Consider the following 16,834-nt stretch of genomic DNA (forward strand, 5'->3'; position numbering starts at 1 on the left):
TTTCTCCCTCCCTCTTTTCCTATTTGTAATCCTCCCTCATAGCAGAATCTCTTGGCCCTGAGGAGCCACTACAGAGCATCACAGATCATTCGTTCTTATTTTGTGGTGATCTTGGCAGTTGTTAGTTCTGTCAAATCAAAGTAAGAATTTCCTGGGTTTGACTCCACCGGCTGGCCGGGGACTTTCTGTGCAGAGTTTGCATGTTCTCCACATGCTTGCAAGTGTTGTCATTAGGTCCACTGGCTTCCTTCCACAGTCCAAAGATATGTATGGGTTAGGTTAACTGGCATTTCTCTAGGTGTGGATGTTTCCAGCCTGTTTACTGTCTCAGCATCCTCCCAGCTTGTACCCTGCCTTTCACACTATGACAGCTGGAATAGGCTCCAGCCTCCTCGCAACCCTGAATTTGATAAATTCAAGAAAATTGATAAATAAAAAGTTTTAAGCCAAAAAGTAGAGAGAGTAGGCCTAAAGTGGGAGCTGGTTGTACAGGAGAGGGGTCTCACAGGTGAAGACGCTGCCTCCCATTCTGCTTTTCAAAGCTTCACAAAATGAAAGTAAGCCTGCACCCTGAGAGCAAAGTGCTCTTTTGTGATAATATAATGTTATGAGACATGAGACACGATGATTCAGGACTTTGTACGTGAGAAGAAGGATTTTAAATTCAATTCCAACCTTAACAAGGAGCCAGTGAAGAGAAGCTAATAAGAGAGAAATATGATCCTTCTTTCTGGTCCCTGTTAGCTCTCTCTCTACAGCATTTTGGATCCGCTGAAGGCTTTTCAGGGAGCTTTTAGGGTGTCCTGTTAATAAAGCCTGTAAGTAACAAATGCATGGTACAGCTTTTCTGTATTGCTCTCTAATTAGAGAACAGTACAAATACTGTATGCACCAAACAACAACATCAGTGCTACAAAGCTGCTGCAAAGATTGGGCAAAAATCTGGTTATGGTGAGATCCTGTGCACGTGACCAGCATGTCTGACAGCAGTGGATATTTGCTCAGATGCCAGCCAGTCTGCAAAACAGTGACATATTTAACTATTAAAACACAGAGTCCTCTAATGTAGGTTCAATATGTGACTAACACAAACTGTGATAACAAACTGTGTCTCAGATTATCATGCTTTATAATATTCTTTCCTTGGTAGTAACAGTTAAGGTGTTATGTGAGTTACATGGACGCTTCAGACGCCTTTTCTGTCGTGTGAAATGACAGCACTCAGAGCCGCCTCACAGTGAAGATTTGAAATAAGGAAGTGAATTCAGTTCAGTTCAAACCTGCAGAGGAAACTGAGACGTGCATTGTCGTGATCCGACTTTGTGGTCTAGAAAGACAGAGCGAGAGAGAGCGAGTGAAAGAGAGACACCCCGAGCCGCCTTTGCTTCTTGTTTCTGCTCCATCTGTGCGTCTGGAGCTCTTCTTGTGGAACAAACAGCCAGGAGTTCAAATGGGCTGAAGCAGCTGTTTGCTTCACTTTACCACCGATCCATGTGTCAGGATGACCAGCAACAGCAAAACGGTGAACTCCGCTGCAATAAAAGCAGAGATCAAGAGGCATGATTCCCTTCAGACTGCAATCAACAGACTGGCCAAGCAGTTTGAAAGGGTGGGGGATCAACAGCTGCGCTCAGGCCTTAAAGTTTACCTCCACAGTATTCAAGGTAAGCTCCTCTTTCTTAAGCTTGGCTGCTCTTTGTGATTGACCTTTACCTGTAAACTGCAAAAGCTGTTGTCACAATAACAGGATATTCATTTTAGTGTTATTCTTGGCGTGTTAACATGGGAAAACAGCTTACAAATGATAAGTTTTAATGCTATGGTGGGTGAGAACAAGACAGTTTAGGTGATTTATATCTTCCCCTTCACTTCCTGTGTCAGTCGGTGTGACTTTTCAGTGGAAGAGAGGCTCATTTCCATTATCGTTTTACTGTGAAGGAAAACATTTACCACATTGCTGCAGGTGTGTACTGGCATTTATTTATCAGCCAGGCTCTGGACATGGGCAACCAATGGCGACACCACCTCAGCAGCCATCGCCATGGCAGCAGCATAAAACCTGCTGTGCGGCCTACTTCCTTTCTGCCAATCTGCAACTGCCCTCAAAGCCACTTCCTTTCAAATAAACAGGGCCTTACATGTAACGCTGATCAGTTTTACATCATTTCCTCATCCTACTTCCCACCTTTTCTTGTTAATGTGACACGAGTTACTGTTGATCTACCTGTGATTTTGTTTTTAGATTTCTGTGGAAAGGTAGTGCACAGTAAGTGAGATGTAAAAGTAGGGGAAGTACTAAAATTGTATGTTTAAGTTAAAGGAACAAGAGCACAAAAAAGCTTTTGTCACTGCTGCGTGGAAAGGACCCGGCTTCACAATTTGATGTTGCATTGTCAGTTCAGTTCACTTCAGTTTTTATGTGTATAGTGCCAATTCACAACAACAGTTGGCTCAAAGTGCTCAATAAATACTTAAAGCACATTTAAGTATGCCAATTAATTGTACTCACTATATAAGTGGTGCAAAGTAGGGCAAGGTCAATTTAGTGCATGGCAAACACACAGCTCATCTTAATCTCAGCTAGCATAACCACTGCATATTTAAGAAACAGCAATCAGAAACCAAACACGTTCATGTGTTTCCATTTCCTTTCATGTAATGAAGTAAATCCTAAAGAAAAGGTCAAATTTAACTAACCACACATTTATAAAACTGATGATTAGGAGCCTCAGACATCTTAAGCAAAAAGTCTGACTTAATGTGGAAGTTAAGTCAGCCTGCTCTTACTATATGTGACTCTTTAAAGGCACAATACCTTCACACTTTGTTATTAGTTAAGATTCAGAGAACTTGCTGAGATGCTTTCCACTGATTTCCGTTTCTGTTTAACACTAGTGGCGTCACAAACAACAGGAGTAGTAATGCAATTTCCTGAAAACAAATTACTTTTCTGTGATTCCCACACTTTGATGTTACTTTCTGCCCCACCTCGGTGCCTACTACACATAAGACCAGCATTTAGGTTAAAGGTTATTTTTAAATCAGTGTAATTGGCCGATGACCGGTCCACTGTGTACCCTGCTTCTCACTACCTGTGAAGGACGTGATGGACTCTCAAAGCTTTGATCACTGAGTCATTGCTTCTGTGTGACTGAGAAAAACACACACATCAAACACTTTCAGTTAGTCCTCTGTTCAGATGACGGTGGTTTATGTTGCCAATTGAGTAAAACAGGTTTTAAAAGAAAAAGAGGAAACATCTTTAGTTCTAGTTTTGGCCAGTTAATATAATTTTAGAAGTATAACAAACATGAAGAGGCTTGATATATAGTTTGGGTCTCATATTTTCACTGAGCATAGTTTTGATTTTGATACCAATTCTTTTTAGATCTTCCTCTGATGAACCGCAAACTCACACTGAAAAAACTTAAAATCAAACTAAACATCCGTGGACTAAACAGGAGGAACTCAACACTCCTCGGAAACGGACTGAGTCGAAAACAAAAGTGGAAAAATGAACTAATGAGAAATTTACCGTTAACTAGCAGTGTGGTGAACTGTTTAGTATGCTGTGACAGCTAGAGGAGTTTCAAGATGAAAGGAAACGCTCACATGGTGTCATCCTGTGCAGCTGTGGATGAATGAAATGTGCAGTAGTATGCGAGTAGTATCAGTCTCTCTTTGCTTCCCACAGGCCCACAGACTGACTGTGAGAGGCAATGTTTTAAAGGATATTTTGATATTAAACAACGTACATAGTTTAGTTCACTGACCTCTTTTTATAAGGCCAAGCTGTTAACAGTTCCATCCATAGCTTGTACTTAAAGACGAACAACAGATCACCATTATAATGGGAATGGCTGAGACTATTTTATATATATATATATATATACATATATATATATATATATATATATATATATATATATATATATATATATATATAAAACACCCAGCACGCCCCTGCGGGCGGTTTATCCTTCAAGCTCGGGTCCTCTACCAGAGGCCTGGGAGCTTGAGGGTCCTGCGCAGTATCTTAGCTGTTCCCAGGACTGCGCTCTTCTGGACAGAGATCTCCGATGTTGTTCCTGGGATCTGCTGGAGCCACTCGCCTAGCTTGGGAGTCACCGCACCTAGTGCTCCGATTACCACGGGGACCACCGTTACCTTCACCCTCCACATCCTCTCGAACTCTTCTCTGAGCCCTTGGTATTTCTCCAGCTTCTCGTGTTCCTTCTTCCTGATATTGCTGTCATTCGGAACCGCTACATCGATCACTACGGCCATCTTCTTCTGTTTGTCTACCACCACTATGTCCGGTTGGTTAGCCACCACCATTTTGTCCGTCTGTATCTGGAAGTCCCACAGGATCTTAGCTCGGTCATTCTCCACCACCCTTGGGGGCATCTCCCATTTTGACCTCGGGACTTCCAGGTTATACTCGGCACAGATGTTCCTGTACACTATGCCGGCCACTTGGTTATGGCGTTCCATGTATGCCTTGCCTGCTAGCATCTTGCACCCTGCTGTTATGTGCTGGATTGTCTTTGGGGCATCTTTACACAGCCTGCACCTGGGGTCTTGCCTGGTGTGATAGACCCCAGCCTCTATGGATCTTGTGCTCAGAGCTTGTTCTTGTGCTGCCATGATTAGTGCCTCTGTGCTGTCTTTCAGTCCAGCTTTGTCCAGCCACTGGTAGGATTTCTGGATATCAGCCACCTCCTCTATCTGCCGGTGGTACATACCGTGCAGGGCTCTGTCCTTCCATGATGGTTCCTCGTCTCCCTCCTCTTTCTTGGGTTTCTGCTGCCTGAGGTATTCACTGAGCACTCGGTCAGTTGGGGCCATCTTCCTAATGTATTCTTGGATGTTCGTTGTCTCATCCTGGACTGTGGTGCTGACACTCACCAGTCCCCGGCCCCCTTCCTTCCGCTTAGCGTACAGCCTCAGGGTGCTGGATTTGGGGTGAAACCCTCCATGCATGGTAAGGAGCTTTCTTGTCTTTATGTCAGTGGCTTCTATCTCCTCCTTTGGCCAGCCTATTACCCCAGCAGGGTACCTGATCACGGGCAGGGCGTACGTGTTGATGGCCCGGATCTTGTTCTTACCATTCAGCTGACTCCTCAGGACTTGCCTGACCCTCTGCAGGTACTTGGTGGTTGCAGCTTTTCTAGCGGCCTCTTCATGGTTCCCATTCGCCTGCGGGATCCCCAAGTACTTGTAACTGTCCTCTATGTCTGCAATGTTGCCTTCTGGTAGTTCAATCCCCTCAGTTCTGACTACCTTCCCTCTCTTTGTTACCATCCGACTACACTTCTCCAGTCCGAACGACATTCCAATGTCATTGCTGTATAGCCTGGTAGTGTGGATCAGTGAATCGATGTCTCGTTCACTCTTGGCATACAGCTTGATGTCATCCATGTACAGGAGGTGGCTGACAACTGCTCCGTTCCGTAGTCGGTATCCGTAGCCAGTCTTGTTAATGATCTCACTGAGGGGGTTCAGGCCTATGCAGAACAGCAGTGGGGACAGAGCATCTCCTTGGTAGATCCCGCACTTGATGGTGACTTGTGCTATGGGCTTGGAGTTGGCCTCTAGTGTTGTACGCCACATCCCCATTGAGTTCCTGATGAAGGCTCTTAGGGTCCCATTGATCTTGTACAATTCTAGGCATTCCAGTATCCAGCTGTGGGGCATTGAGTCATAGGCCTTCTTGTAATCAATCCAGGCAGTGCACAGGTTGGTCAGTCTGGTCTTGCAGTCTCGGCTGATTGTTCTGTCTACCAGTAGCTGGTGTTTTGCGCCTCTGGTATTCTTGCCAATTCCTTTCTGTGTCCCGCTCATGTATTGACCCATGTGCCTGTTCATCTTAGCCGATATGATGCCTGACAGGAGCTTCCATGTAGTACTGAGGCAGGTTATTGGTCGGTAGTTGGAGGGGACCGGTCCCTTCTTGGGGTCCTTGGGGATCAGGACCGTCCGGCCTTCAGTTAGCCATTCCGGGTGTCTCTCGTTAACTAGCAGCTGGTTCATTTGTGCTGCCAGACGCTCGTGGAGTGCAGTCAGCTTCTTCAGCCAGTAGGCGTGAACCATGTCGGGCCCTGGTGCTGTCCAACTCTTCATACTGGAGACCCTTTCTTGGATATCTGCCACTGTGATGGTTACTGGACCCTGTTCAGGGAGGTCGCTGTGGTCAGCCCTCAGATCCTCTAGCCACTGAGCATTGCCGTTATGGGTTGCATCCTTCTCCCATATGCTCTTCCAGTATTGCTCCGTCTCCAGCCTTGGTGGTGCTGTTCTCTTATTGTTCCCTTGCCACTGAGAGTACACCTTTGCTGGTTCTGTGGATATATATATATATATATATGAACTGACCTTGTCATTTTGAAATAGCATTAACTTACTAATTAACAGATCCTTGCTTTAAGGTTAGAGTTTTTTTTTCCGGTCTGAGTATGAATTCTATGCATCTATAGTTTTCTTTAGCATTAAGTATTACATTAATGAATTACATTAATGAATACATTAATCATCATTAAGTATTAGAGCCAGTCCCAATGAATTTTATCCATTAGATTTAAGCCAAAATTATCGTTTAATTTAGCCTACAAAAATGAATTTTGTAATAAGAATTAAGATTTTCAGTTAACTGAAAATAGAAATGTTTAATTCCTTTATTGTAAATCGCTAGTCAAGGCCTATCTGCAGTACCTTCATGGTCCACAAGGGGGCCAGAGAATGCACTTTGGGATTAACTGACCTAATGAATTCAACCTCTCAAGTCAATCATAGCTATCATTTGCTAACCTTGGTCATCACCTCAGAGTTGAGAGACGTTTAACTTGGGGTTCGCCCATTTTTTCTTGCTCACAGGTCTTTTTCGTGTCGTTGCTTCAAGTTTCAGAATCTTACATTTCTTTGGTCACTGTTCTTATCTTTCTCATATGATTAAAGCTAAACTAAGCAGAAATCTAGAAAAGGCCAAAATACAAACCCAAGCAGATCTCCTCCTCCTTTTTCTTCATGCATCTCCTTCCAGAAAAGCAGAGTCCTGTCCAGGTGTGTCACAATAAATAAAAGATTCGTCTCCTAATTTTGTTTCATGTAGGATTGAAACTCCACCCTATTAGGTGAAAGCCGTTTGCTTAATCCATTGTATCAACATAACACAACCAGACAGATTTTCTGATGCCTGAAAACAGATCCAAGAGGAGGTGCAGTCGGGTTCACATTATTATCATTTTTTCCCTCTAATGAAAAAGAAAAAATCACAACCACTGCTTTATTCAGAGCAAATCTCAATTATGCACACTTTTTTATTTTCTGTAAAATAACTCATCTAAAACAATCGGATCTTTGTTCACTTTAAAAGTATGGAAAAACTTGGGGAAAATGCATTTGAGCAACATGGCGTGTCATTTCGCCCATTCAACTAAGTGAAACACAGCTGTTAACGTTTTGTTTGTTTGTCACGTAACAGCTCAACAAGATGTGCAAAAAACAGCAATCCCACAGTTTTTAGGTGGTTTCCATTGTCATTTGGGTCACTGATGATGAGCTAACGGGGTTACATGCTAGCCTGTTGCTCTGCTCGTCTGTGAACTGAAGGTCAGTAGGCTCCCTGATGGATTCTTTTGAGCTTTGAGGTCTTTTTAGGGCCTGGCAGATTTTGACACACTCTCAGAGGCATCCCCTACCTCTAAAAACATTCAGCTGAATTTTCTGTGTAATTAGGCTGCTGGAGTGTTGGCGCTGTAGTGAGCGTATCCTCGGCGGGGGCCTGGATCTGTGAGTGTGAGAGTTCACTGCTGCTAAAAAGAGAGCCACCGCTCGTTTGGACTTAATGAGCGAGTGGGACGTGGTCGACTGACTGTGTGCCAAGGAAAAGGCTGAAAAAAGGCAGAGGCGAGGCGTAAGAAAAAGGTGCTCCTGGGAGCTAAATGAAGACATTTAAATGTGAATCTGACTGGTGTTCACTGCAGCACGGCAGCAGAGCGAGAGGCTGAGGTGGGGGGAAGAGAGTGAGGGCAGCTCATAGTGAAGGAGAAATAAAAAATCACCCAGCATGACCACTGCCCTTGGCCACTGTCCATCTGACAGCACCCGCTGCATGAGTGTCAGTGTGTATGTGTTTGTCTGGGGGTAGCTTTGTCTGCATGCATGCCAGTGACAGTATTTATGTGTGTCTGCCTAATTTGGTTTTACATGTGGGTGTCTTTTTCCCAATAATGAGATTCACCAACTGCAGCACCCCAGCCTGCACTTTCGTGTCGTGTCCCTGCTCGCACTTGTTAAAAATGGATTTTACACTCACATAATGTCACAACTCGGTGTGTGTGTGTGTCATTTAAAAAGCAGCTCAGCTTGATCTTCCTGTCTGAGGTTTTTTATCACGACTCCTCTTCGGCGTTTGATTCATCGGCCGCTGCTCCTCTCAGGTCGTGTGTTTTCCCCTTGAGCCAAAGGCTGGTTGTCAGAGGTCCTTTGTATTCAGCGCGAGTAGTTATTGCCCTCTCGCTGACTGTGGAAGGGAGGGGGAGCGGGCTGAGCAGGTGGACAGTCACATCCTGTATTATGGGATGATGGTGGGAGGTTGAGAGTGGTGCAACCGTGCCGGGAGACATCCTCTGATTTCACTTTTTTTTTTTTTTTTAAGTCAGAGAGTAATTAACACAAAATTACACCCGGTAATAACTCACGAGATGGATGTGTAATCATGTTTGCTGCAGTGCTTCTGGTGTTGCACACGGCATAATTGCAGCAGTTCCTCTTGCGCTTTTGTCTTAGCCGGCGAGATTAAGATCAATCAGCCACTATTTTAATATTAAATTCCAGTTTTGAAGGAGAACAATGACAAAAATCTATCTTTCAATCTCCTCAAATGTGTGAATTTTCTGTCATTAGAGTGAATGTTTGAAAGTTTTAAAAACCAATTATTTTATTATATGGCATTTCATTCAGATGTTCTTGCATTTTTGCACTAGTTTCCGAACAGTGAAGGTGTAATTATGAAAACAGCAGACAAGTCTTTTTTCCACGTGCTGTTTGTGCACAAGTTTCACTCACAGGCGATTTCCTGTATCTTAAAACACAAAGAAAATCTTTTCATCACATGAAAAAAATGCGAATAAAACATGTGTGATTAATTATTCTGGTCATATTTTCCACTCTGCGGTTCAAAAATTGATGTCCAATACCCTCTTATCCTCTCATGCTGTGAGCCCACCCACTTCTGCTAATGAACACACGCCGTAAAAGGCAATACACTGCAGATCAATACACTCACAGGAAATCTCTTTCACCCACACACACACACATGGACACACACATGTTCACAAAGACTGTTTTTTATATCCAGGGAGCAATTGTGATAAAGGATGTACAGAGGGAAAGAAGGAGGAGGAGGAGGAGGAAGGACATGGAGGAGATGATTGTGCCACCAGAGCCAGGAAGATTGTAACACCTTAGCAACAAACAAGCCAAGCCTCCTACTGAGGAGGAGCTACACGAAGCCCCACACACACACACACACACACACACACACACACACACACACACACACACACACACACACACACACACACACACACACACACACACACACGCACATTCACATAAATAGACAGCTGAATGATCTTGATGAAGATTTTCTGGCACTTGGAAAACACACCCAGCCCACAAACACACATCCTTTTCCCACTCTTTGTCATTCTTGGCTGAACCCTGCACACTTGCCTCTCCTTACCACTGATCTCTTCTCCTGCAGCCTCCCCTCATTTAGCAGGTCCAGTTTGTGTGTGTGTGCATTGATGATTTACCACCAGTCCCTGCCTCTCACCCCCTCCTCATCCTCTCTGGCATACAGGGAGAAAGATGGAAGGGAGGGGATGGGGATGAGCCGTAAAAAAGCAGGGACCCTGCACTGTCTGAGAGGAGCAGCAGGAAAAGCAGAGGGAGAGAAAATAGAGGAGGGAAAAGCAAGGAAGGAGAAGCAGGATCGCTCTGCATTGTATGGATCGCCTATTGGAACAAGGAGGGGCATGTAGAGGGAGGGACATCAGAGATTCCTATCAGTGAGCGGAAAGGAGAGAGAAACGCAGAGTGCGAGAGAGAAGAGCTGTGCATGTGTGAGGGTGCGTTGCATGTGTGTGTGTGTGTGTACGTGATGCGATTTGGACTCGCTGAACCTGTGCGACGGTGTCTCTGTCAGAAGGCTTCACAGGCAGTCGAGGAGCTGTGACTCGCCTCAGCGTCTCCACTTGTGCTTGGCGCCTGATGCGCTCACAGGACACTGGCTGCCCAGGAGACAGAGAGAGGGGCGTGATGGCCGGACGCGCCCTCGCTCGGTCATGCATTTCCCCAGAATTCCATCCATCTTCTCCTGGCTTCTGCTCCCGATCCCCTCCAGCCCTCATCGGTGTCCTTCCTGTGCGTCTCCATGAGGCTGCTTGCTTTTTTGCCGCCGCGCTCTCTGAATGGATGCTGCTGTCAACACGCATGTGAGGTGTGCAATGAGAGCCCATGATTTGGACTGGACTGCATTCAGCTCTGGAGGTTACTGTGCCATGCTGCTTTAGGGTGACGCTAATGAATCTTTAAAGACTTCACCTTTTCACTTTACAGCTGCTCTCCAGCACATCCTTGATGACGTATGATGCAGGGCAGCTGTTATTCCGAATGAATCAAGATTTTTGAAGCGGTTGGACAGAGCAACATGTAAGCTGAGGGAGTGCTGCACATAAAATAAGGTCATGTAAATGATTACCATAAAGAATGAGGCATCAGACACCATAATGAAGATATTTTTGTCTCAGTGGCTGCATGCATGTGTTGTGGATACATTTTAATTGGGTGTTTTCTAGGAACAAAAGAGCTGCTTCCACTGTACTGACAGTGGTCCTGAAGGTTGTCAGGAAGGGTGGGTTTTGTTTTTGAATCACAGAGAAATGACAATTAGAGTGAGAGAAGAAATCCGTGACGGAAATTAAAATCCGAAACAAAGAAAGAGGGATTTGGGGGATGGATGAGCCCAAGAGTCTCTCTGCTGTTGTGTCTTCCGAGGAGAAACTTAATCTTCCTCCGTGTAAGTTTTTCGTCCTTGTCGTGTCGTCAGATTGTTTCACATTCGAACACGCTGGAAAAGCGTCAGTTGCTCATGTTGCTCTGTCTGGTTTCATTCATCTACTGTGTGTCTACTGAAGCCTGACCACATGAGCGGAGGCGGCGCCCTGCAGCAACGCACCACCTACCTCATTTCCCTCACCCTGGTCAAGGTAGAGGCTGTGGAAGAGAATGGAGATGAGGCCAAGAACAGCAACCAGGGGAAGGAGGTGGAGGCCAGACCAGGAGATGAGAGAGTGGAAGCTGAAGGTGGAGCTTCCACACGGACTGAAAATGGAGCTGGAGTGGTTTTAGGGGAACCACAAAGAGCTGAAGATGCTGTCATTGTGAAAGGGGGCACTGATGAACTCAAGGAAGGAGAGAGGAGATCCCTCAGCCCTCTGACAGATAAACTACCCTCAAATGTCCCCAGTAAAGTGGCTGAAAAGCCACCATGCAACCTCTCTATCCCCTTACCTGCTGAGAGAGTCACGATTCAGAAGACAAAGTCAGCAGACGTAGTCGAGAAGCCGTTTTCCAGCCCAGAGGCAAAGCAATGCAGGTCTCCATCTCTAACCACAACACCCCCTATGGAGGTGGCCGAGCCCAGCCGCACCCCAACCAGGACCAGCCTCCCTATCCGCCCTGCAGGACAGCGGCCCGTGAGCCTGCTCAAGTCTCACAGCAGCGTGGCCACCCGCGGCCGCGACTCCCGGGAGGGTAGAGAACGCAGCCCTACCTCAGCCCAGAGCCTCGATCGCAAGGACTGCCGCGTGACGACGCGCTCGCCAGGCCCCTGCAGGGCCTCCTGGGCCGAGGCGAGCAGGACCGAAGGATGGCGGGACCTGCAGGATGAGGCTCAAACTGGAATACAGCTGGAGATTGGAGGTGGCATGGCTGCAGTGATGAGAGACATCCCCAGAAAGGACAGGCTAAAGAGCGGCTCAACCTCCCTACCTGCACCTCCTACCCAGGCCCCCAAACCGGCTCGCAAAGGCAAAAGCCGCACGCTGGATAACAGTGACCTGAACAGCCTCTCTGAAGACCTGGGCCTGGCAAGAGAAGCTCAGCAAGGACAGCAGGGCCAAAGAGGCTCTGCTAAAGACAGAAAGATGCTCAAGTTCATCAGTGGCATTTTCACAAAGAGCAGCTCGGGGGCAGCGGGGTCATCCTCCACAGCGCCTCCCGTCTATATACAGAGAGACTCCAGTGAGGAGGAAGGTAGGAGGTCACAAACACATCATCACTGTCACCTCTTCAACTTCAAATCCATCCTTCAGACAGGGACTCCTGTATGCAGCCAAACATTTATCAGCCTAGCCCCTTCATCCGTGCACGGGCATCCATTAGAAATGATTTGGGTGGGGTGGGGTTGATCTTTTTAAAGAAGCCTGCACAGAATCTATCTGCAGGCTTTAACACTGTCACGTTTCCCCAAAGCCATGTGCGTCTGCAAATTGATGATAGATGAAGTTCTTTGATCTGAGGATTGACAATAGAATCATCTTGGACAGTTTTAACCTAATTCCCCTCAGAGCGCGGGGCCAATTTCACATCGCTAGAGGGGTAATCTGCACGCACAAACACTGACACTAACACCCCCAACACACACACAGTTAAGCAGTGTTCCCAGCATGGCTTTAAGTCTCCTAATGAAGCCAAAAGGGAGACGAGCTGGTGGTCGGATTGCGTCGCTCCATAAAGCTGGAATGATTAGAAAAGAGGAAAGACATAAGATGATATTCGTTCACCCACGTCAAAAAAGGGAAGTGAGGATTCACAGCGAATCAAGAACATCTCTAATCCTGTCTTTGATAGTCCACCCACTGCATGATCTGCCACTATAAGGAGCTTGATTTTTTTTATTTTTGCACCTTCTTTCTCACCCTCTTTGTCTCCGTCAGGTTGAATTTAAATTCATGTGTGAACCTCGCGTGTGCCTTTTCTAAGCTTCAGGATTGTTGGGTTGTGAGTTGAGTGGCTGCAGCGTACAACAGTGCATCTCTTTCACCAACATGTTTGCTCAAAGACGAAGCGAGTGTCGGCCTGTGGGAGCCAGCGAGCGAGGGAGTGTGTGTGTGTGTGTGTTTATGCATTCATTCACTCATTGTGTATTCACACTGTTACACATGCACACTGTGGATTCACTCAAACAGTCAGACCAGCCTCGCCAACCGTGCACACACACACACACACACACACATTCACACACATACTCAAGGCAGGAGGAAGTGTTGCCATGGCAACCGGCAGGACTGCTGCTTCTGCTGCTGCTGCTATAGAGCCTGATGAAACATAGGGTGGAGGAGGTGTGTGTGTGTGTGCGTGTGTGTGCATGTATGTGTCTGTGTGCAGTGACACATGCTTGAGAGACAAAATTTCCTAAAAACAGAATTAAGTTTTGGATGTCAGCTACAGGCTGCACACAAGGGATGTGAGGGATCACTCGTGATTGGTTTGGAGAGGGTACTGAGGATAATTGGCTTTACGTAGGCATGTGTGTGTCGAAGCAGCAGAAGGATCACATTGTCTGATCGTTTTTGGCACCAGCAGCAGGCCATAAAGAGAGCTTTGAGTCAGAAAGACAGACAAAGACATGCAAAGTCTGTGTGTGTGTGTGTGTGTGTGTGTGTGTGTGTGTGTGTGTGTGTGTGTGTGTGTGTGTGTGTGTGTGTGTGTGTGTGTGTGGTAGGAGTTGGCCTTTTTCTGAGGGAGCTGGCTGCAGCAACAGCTCGTGTGTAAGTGCCTTTTTTAATCGTGTGAAACACATCATCGCTGTGTGTGGTTAGACTTAGAACCAGGCCTGAGTTTAATCATCATCTGTTTTTGAAGGACACATCACACATTCACACTGAGGATAATGGGCAGTGTATCTATCAGGGTAGTCTGCCAAAACCTCCCGGTCTCCCGTTGTCTTCCTCTAGTTCCTTTCCTGCTTTGTATTTTCTGATAAATGCTTTTTCTTTATCAGAAAAACAAAAAACAAAAAAGGAGAACACAGGCAGCATGGCTCCTGAATCAAGACTAATGCCTACCGTTATAAAACCTGAAAAACCTTGTAGAGGCATTAGTGGTCCTTGAAGCTGAAGATTCAATGTTGTTTGAGAGGAAAGCCACTCTGCAGCAATCTTGGTTGCGAACCAAGATATTCTACAATCAACCCACAGCAAGAAGAAGTGTAAAACTTTTTTTAACCATGGAGATGGAGCCCTGTGCAGACAGCTTTGCAGCTGTGTGTACTGATCTCCATCAGCCACCACAGTCATCACTGTTTCAGCCTCCAGATCTTCATCTTCAATCTTATTGGACTATTTGAGGCTAACAAGACAAAGCTCATATCTATACAAGAATAGCCTAAGACTATGTACCTCCACCAAGGCTGAAAATGTCCTCCACACTGTGCATCAAGACAATATTTCCCAGTTGTTTTTCAGTTTGTTGCATATATGTGTCCATAAAGTCCAAAAGTTAATAATTTCCAAGTTGGGCAAGACCCCGCCTCTAAAACTGTCGTCCAAAGGACTCCATAACTTTTCTCCTGCTAACAAAGAAAGAGTCATAACCACCTTGATGAGATGGAGATGTTAAACTTCTACAAAGCGTGTGCAGGATTAATGGCATCACGGCTTCAGTCCAGAGTGCTACCTGTCAACTAAGCCTGCTTGACACCTGCTAAACATCAGAATTAATGCTGCTACCGTGAGCATGTTTATCCTGGCTTTAGCATTACAGTGCACTCAATCTGAGCTGCTACCATGTCAGCAGACTCTATTGTACACCTAACAAAAATATGAATCCAGTCTAACACGACAGTCGTTCAGTAAATCCTTTTTTATGAGGTGTTACTGCAGGACTGTCGTGTTTCACTCCTCTAATCTTTGTAAACACACTCTGTATCTGCATGTGAGTTTGCAGATATCTGTGAGCAATGTTTGGTCTTTTTTGGTTACTGTTTGTTGTCTGAGCCGTATAAACCAAACATGTTTGACTGGGTTTGGCTGCATGCAGGTAAACAATCCATGAGGAGAGTGGAGAGAAAAAAGAGCATTTTGAGCCAAGTACAATGCTGAAACCAGCATTTGACCTGTCTGCAGCCTGAAACAAACCCTTAGCTCTCTTCCCTTCCCTATAACCTCTGTGATCTCTGATAGGCTAAAAGTGAGATGACCATAAAAGGGCCACACTGATGTAATTATCTGAAACTTGGCCATGTTTAATACAAATCCACCATCGTAACAGTATGACAAAAAAAAAAAAATACAGGAAAGCCTAGTAGGTTCCCTTTGATGTCTGCATTCATAGTAAAATTGTGAAATCACACGCAGTCTGTGAAACGGGAACTTTAGGGCAAACTATCAGATTTCGAAACATCTGCTGGTTACACCGGAAGCTGTGAAACATCAGCCGCTGCCCCCAGAGGATAGGTCATTAGGCAAGCACTGATGGGTTCCCAGACAGAGCACCTAAACTGGCCACTGATGCTTTTTATGTCTATGAATCAATTTTTCTGTCTGTCTTTCCCTCCAATGGCTCTGGAGCTGCAGCTGGGTTTCTGGGTGTTGGCATCGCATCATATCGGGTGTATGCCACCTCTTTTGCCCAATAGGAACGCTGGCACAGCTGTCTGCGACCGAACCACTGCAGACAACTGTGTGCCACAATCACAGACACAATTTCAAGCCAAGTTTGCAGCTAAAATTGGCCCCTGATGATTTTAGAATTAGTCGATTAGGTAAGTCGCTGAAGAGGAAAGGAACCCCAAATAACTTTTCATATTTATTTTATTTATCCAGTAATTCCTGCCATTTTATTTTATTTATATAAAGTGAAAACTGGATTTTTGGAATTTTGGGCTGTTGACCAAACAAACCAGACATTTATATGATCTTGGTCTCTTGACTCTCTATGACTTAGACAGATACATGCATAGATTATGAGTTTTAGTTTTAATGATAACCTTCCTTTAAATTTGAGAACTTTAAAACAAACTATTTAATATATGAATGTAGTCACTGTATCGTGTCCCACTGAACTTGGACTCAAAGCCTCGAAGATGGACAGACTTATAAAATATACACAAACTTTGCGCAGCAGGTCACATTATCTCTCAGTTAATACCATTAAAAATGCTCCATAAGGCAGAAGTTTGGTGTAGATTTCCAGTTCAGTGGCTTCACTTAGCAGACAGGTAGCAACTGCACACCGGTCATTTAAGATAGCCAGACCCCTAAGTTTAATCCAAACTGGTGATATACTAGAATTTAGGTATATCATGTTAAAACAAAAAGGCAGTTTTATTGCCTATAATAAGTCCAGATAATAACATTAGGTTAAAAAAAAAAACCCAAACAAGCCCTTTAAGGCACAAGGGGTTGAAGATAAGGAACACAGAAATCCACAAAAGACAAGCAGACAATCCAACAGTGACAGAGGGAGAGCGGAGATTATGTATAGACAGAAGGCTGATTGTAAAACGAGAGGCATGAGGGAATAAGGCACAAACAAACAATCACAAAGCAGATGAAAGGAACAAAAAGCAGGTAGTAAAACCAAAACAGGGCATAGGAGAGCACTGAAACACAAGGGCTGACACTAAACAAGGAAGACGGGGGAAAACAAGACAAAGACCTCTAAAAACTGAAACAGAAATCAGCTAAACAGACCAAAATGTTTTATTTATTTGTTTATTTTCATATCTGGCTGTAAACATGATTTTCTTCATGACCGTACAGTT

General features: G+C 45.1%; 1 protein-coding gene across 3 annotated transcripts in view; it reads left to right on the forward strand.

Moving 5' to 3' along the window:
• The first annotated feature begins 1,362 nt into the window (after nt 1-1,362).
• The window catches only part of agap2 (ArfGAP with GTPase domain, ankyrin repeat and PH domain 2), a 35,882-nt gene continuing 20,410 nt past the window's right edge, over nt 1,363-16,834 (forward strand). For 2 of the 3 annotated variants that reach the window (XM_080897827.1, XM_080897828.1), the window contains exon 1: nt 1,363-1,664. In XM_080897827.1, the coding sequence (XP_080753953.1) occupies nt 1,502-1,664 (163 nt within the window). In that variant the 5' untranslated portion in view covers nt 1,363-1,501. Of the gene's footprint in view, nt 1,665-9,955; nt 11,084-11,201; nt 12,322-16,834 lie in introns of those variants that run through there. The other variant, XM_080897826.1, reaches the window with a different exon arrangement.

Source organism: Rhamphochromis sp. 'chilingali', assembly GCF_963969265.1.
Source record: "Rhamphochromis sp. 'chilingali' genome assembly, chromosome: 12".
NCBI classification, from domain to species: Eukaryota; Metazoa; Chordata; class Actinopteri; order Cichliformes; family Cichlidae; genus Rhamphochromis; species Rhamphochromis sp. 'chilingali'.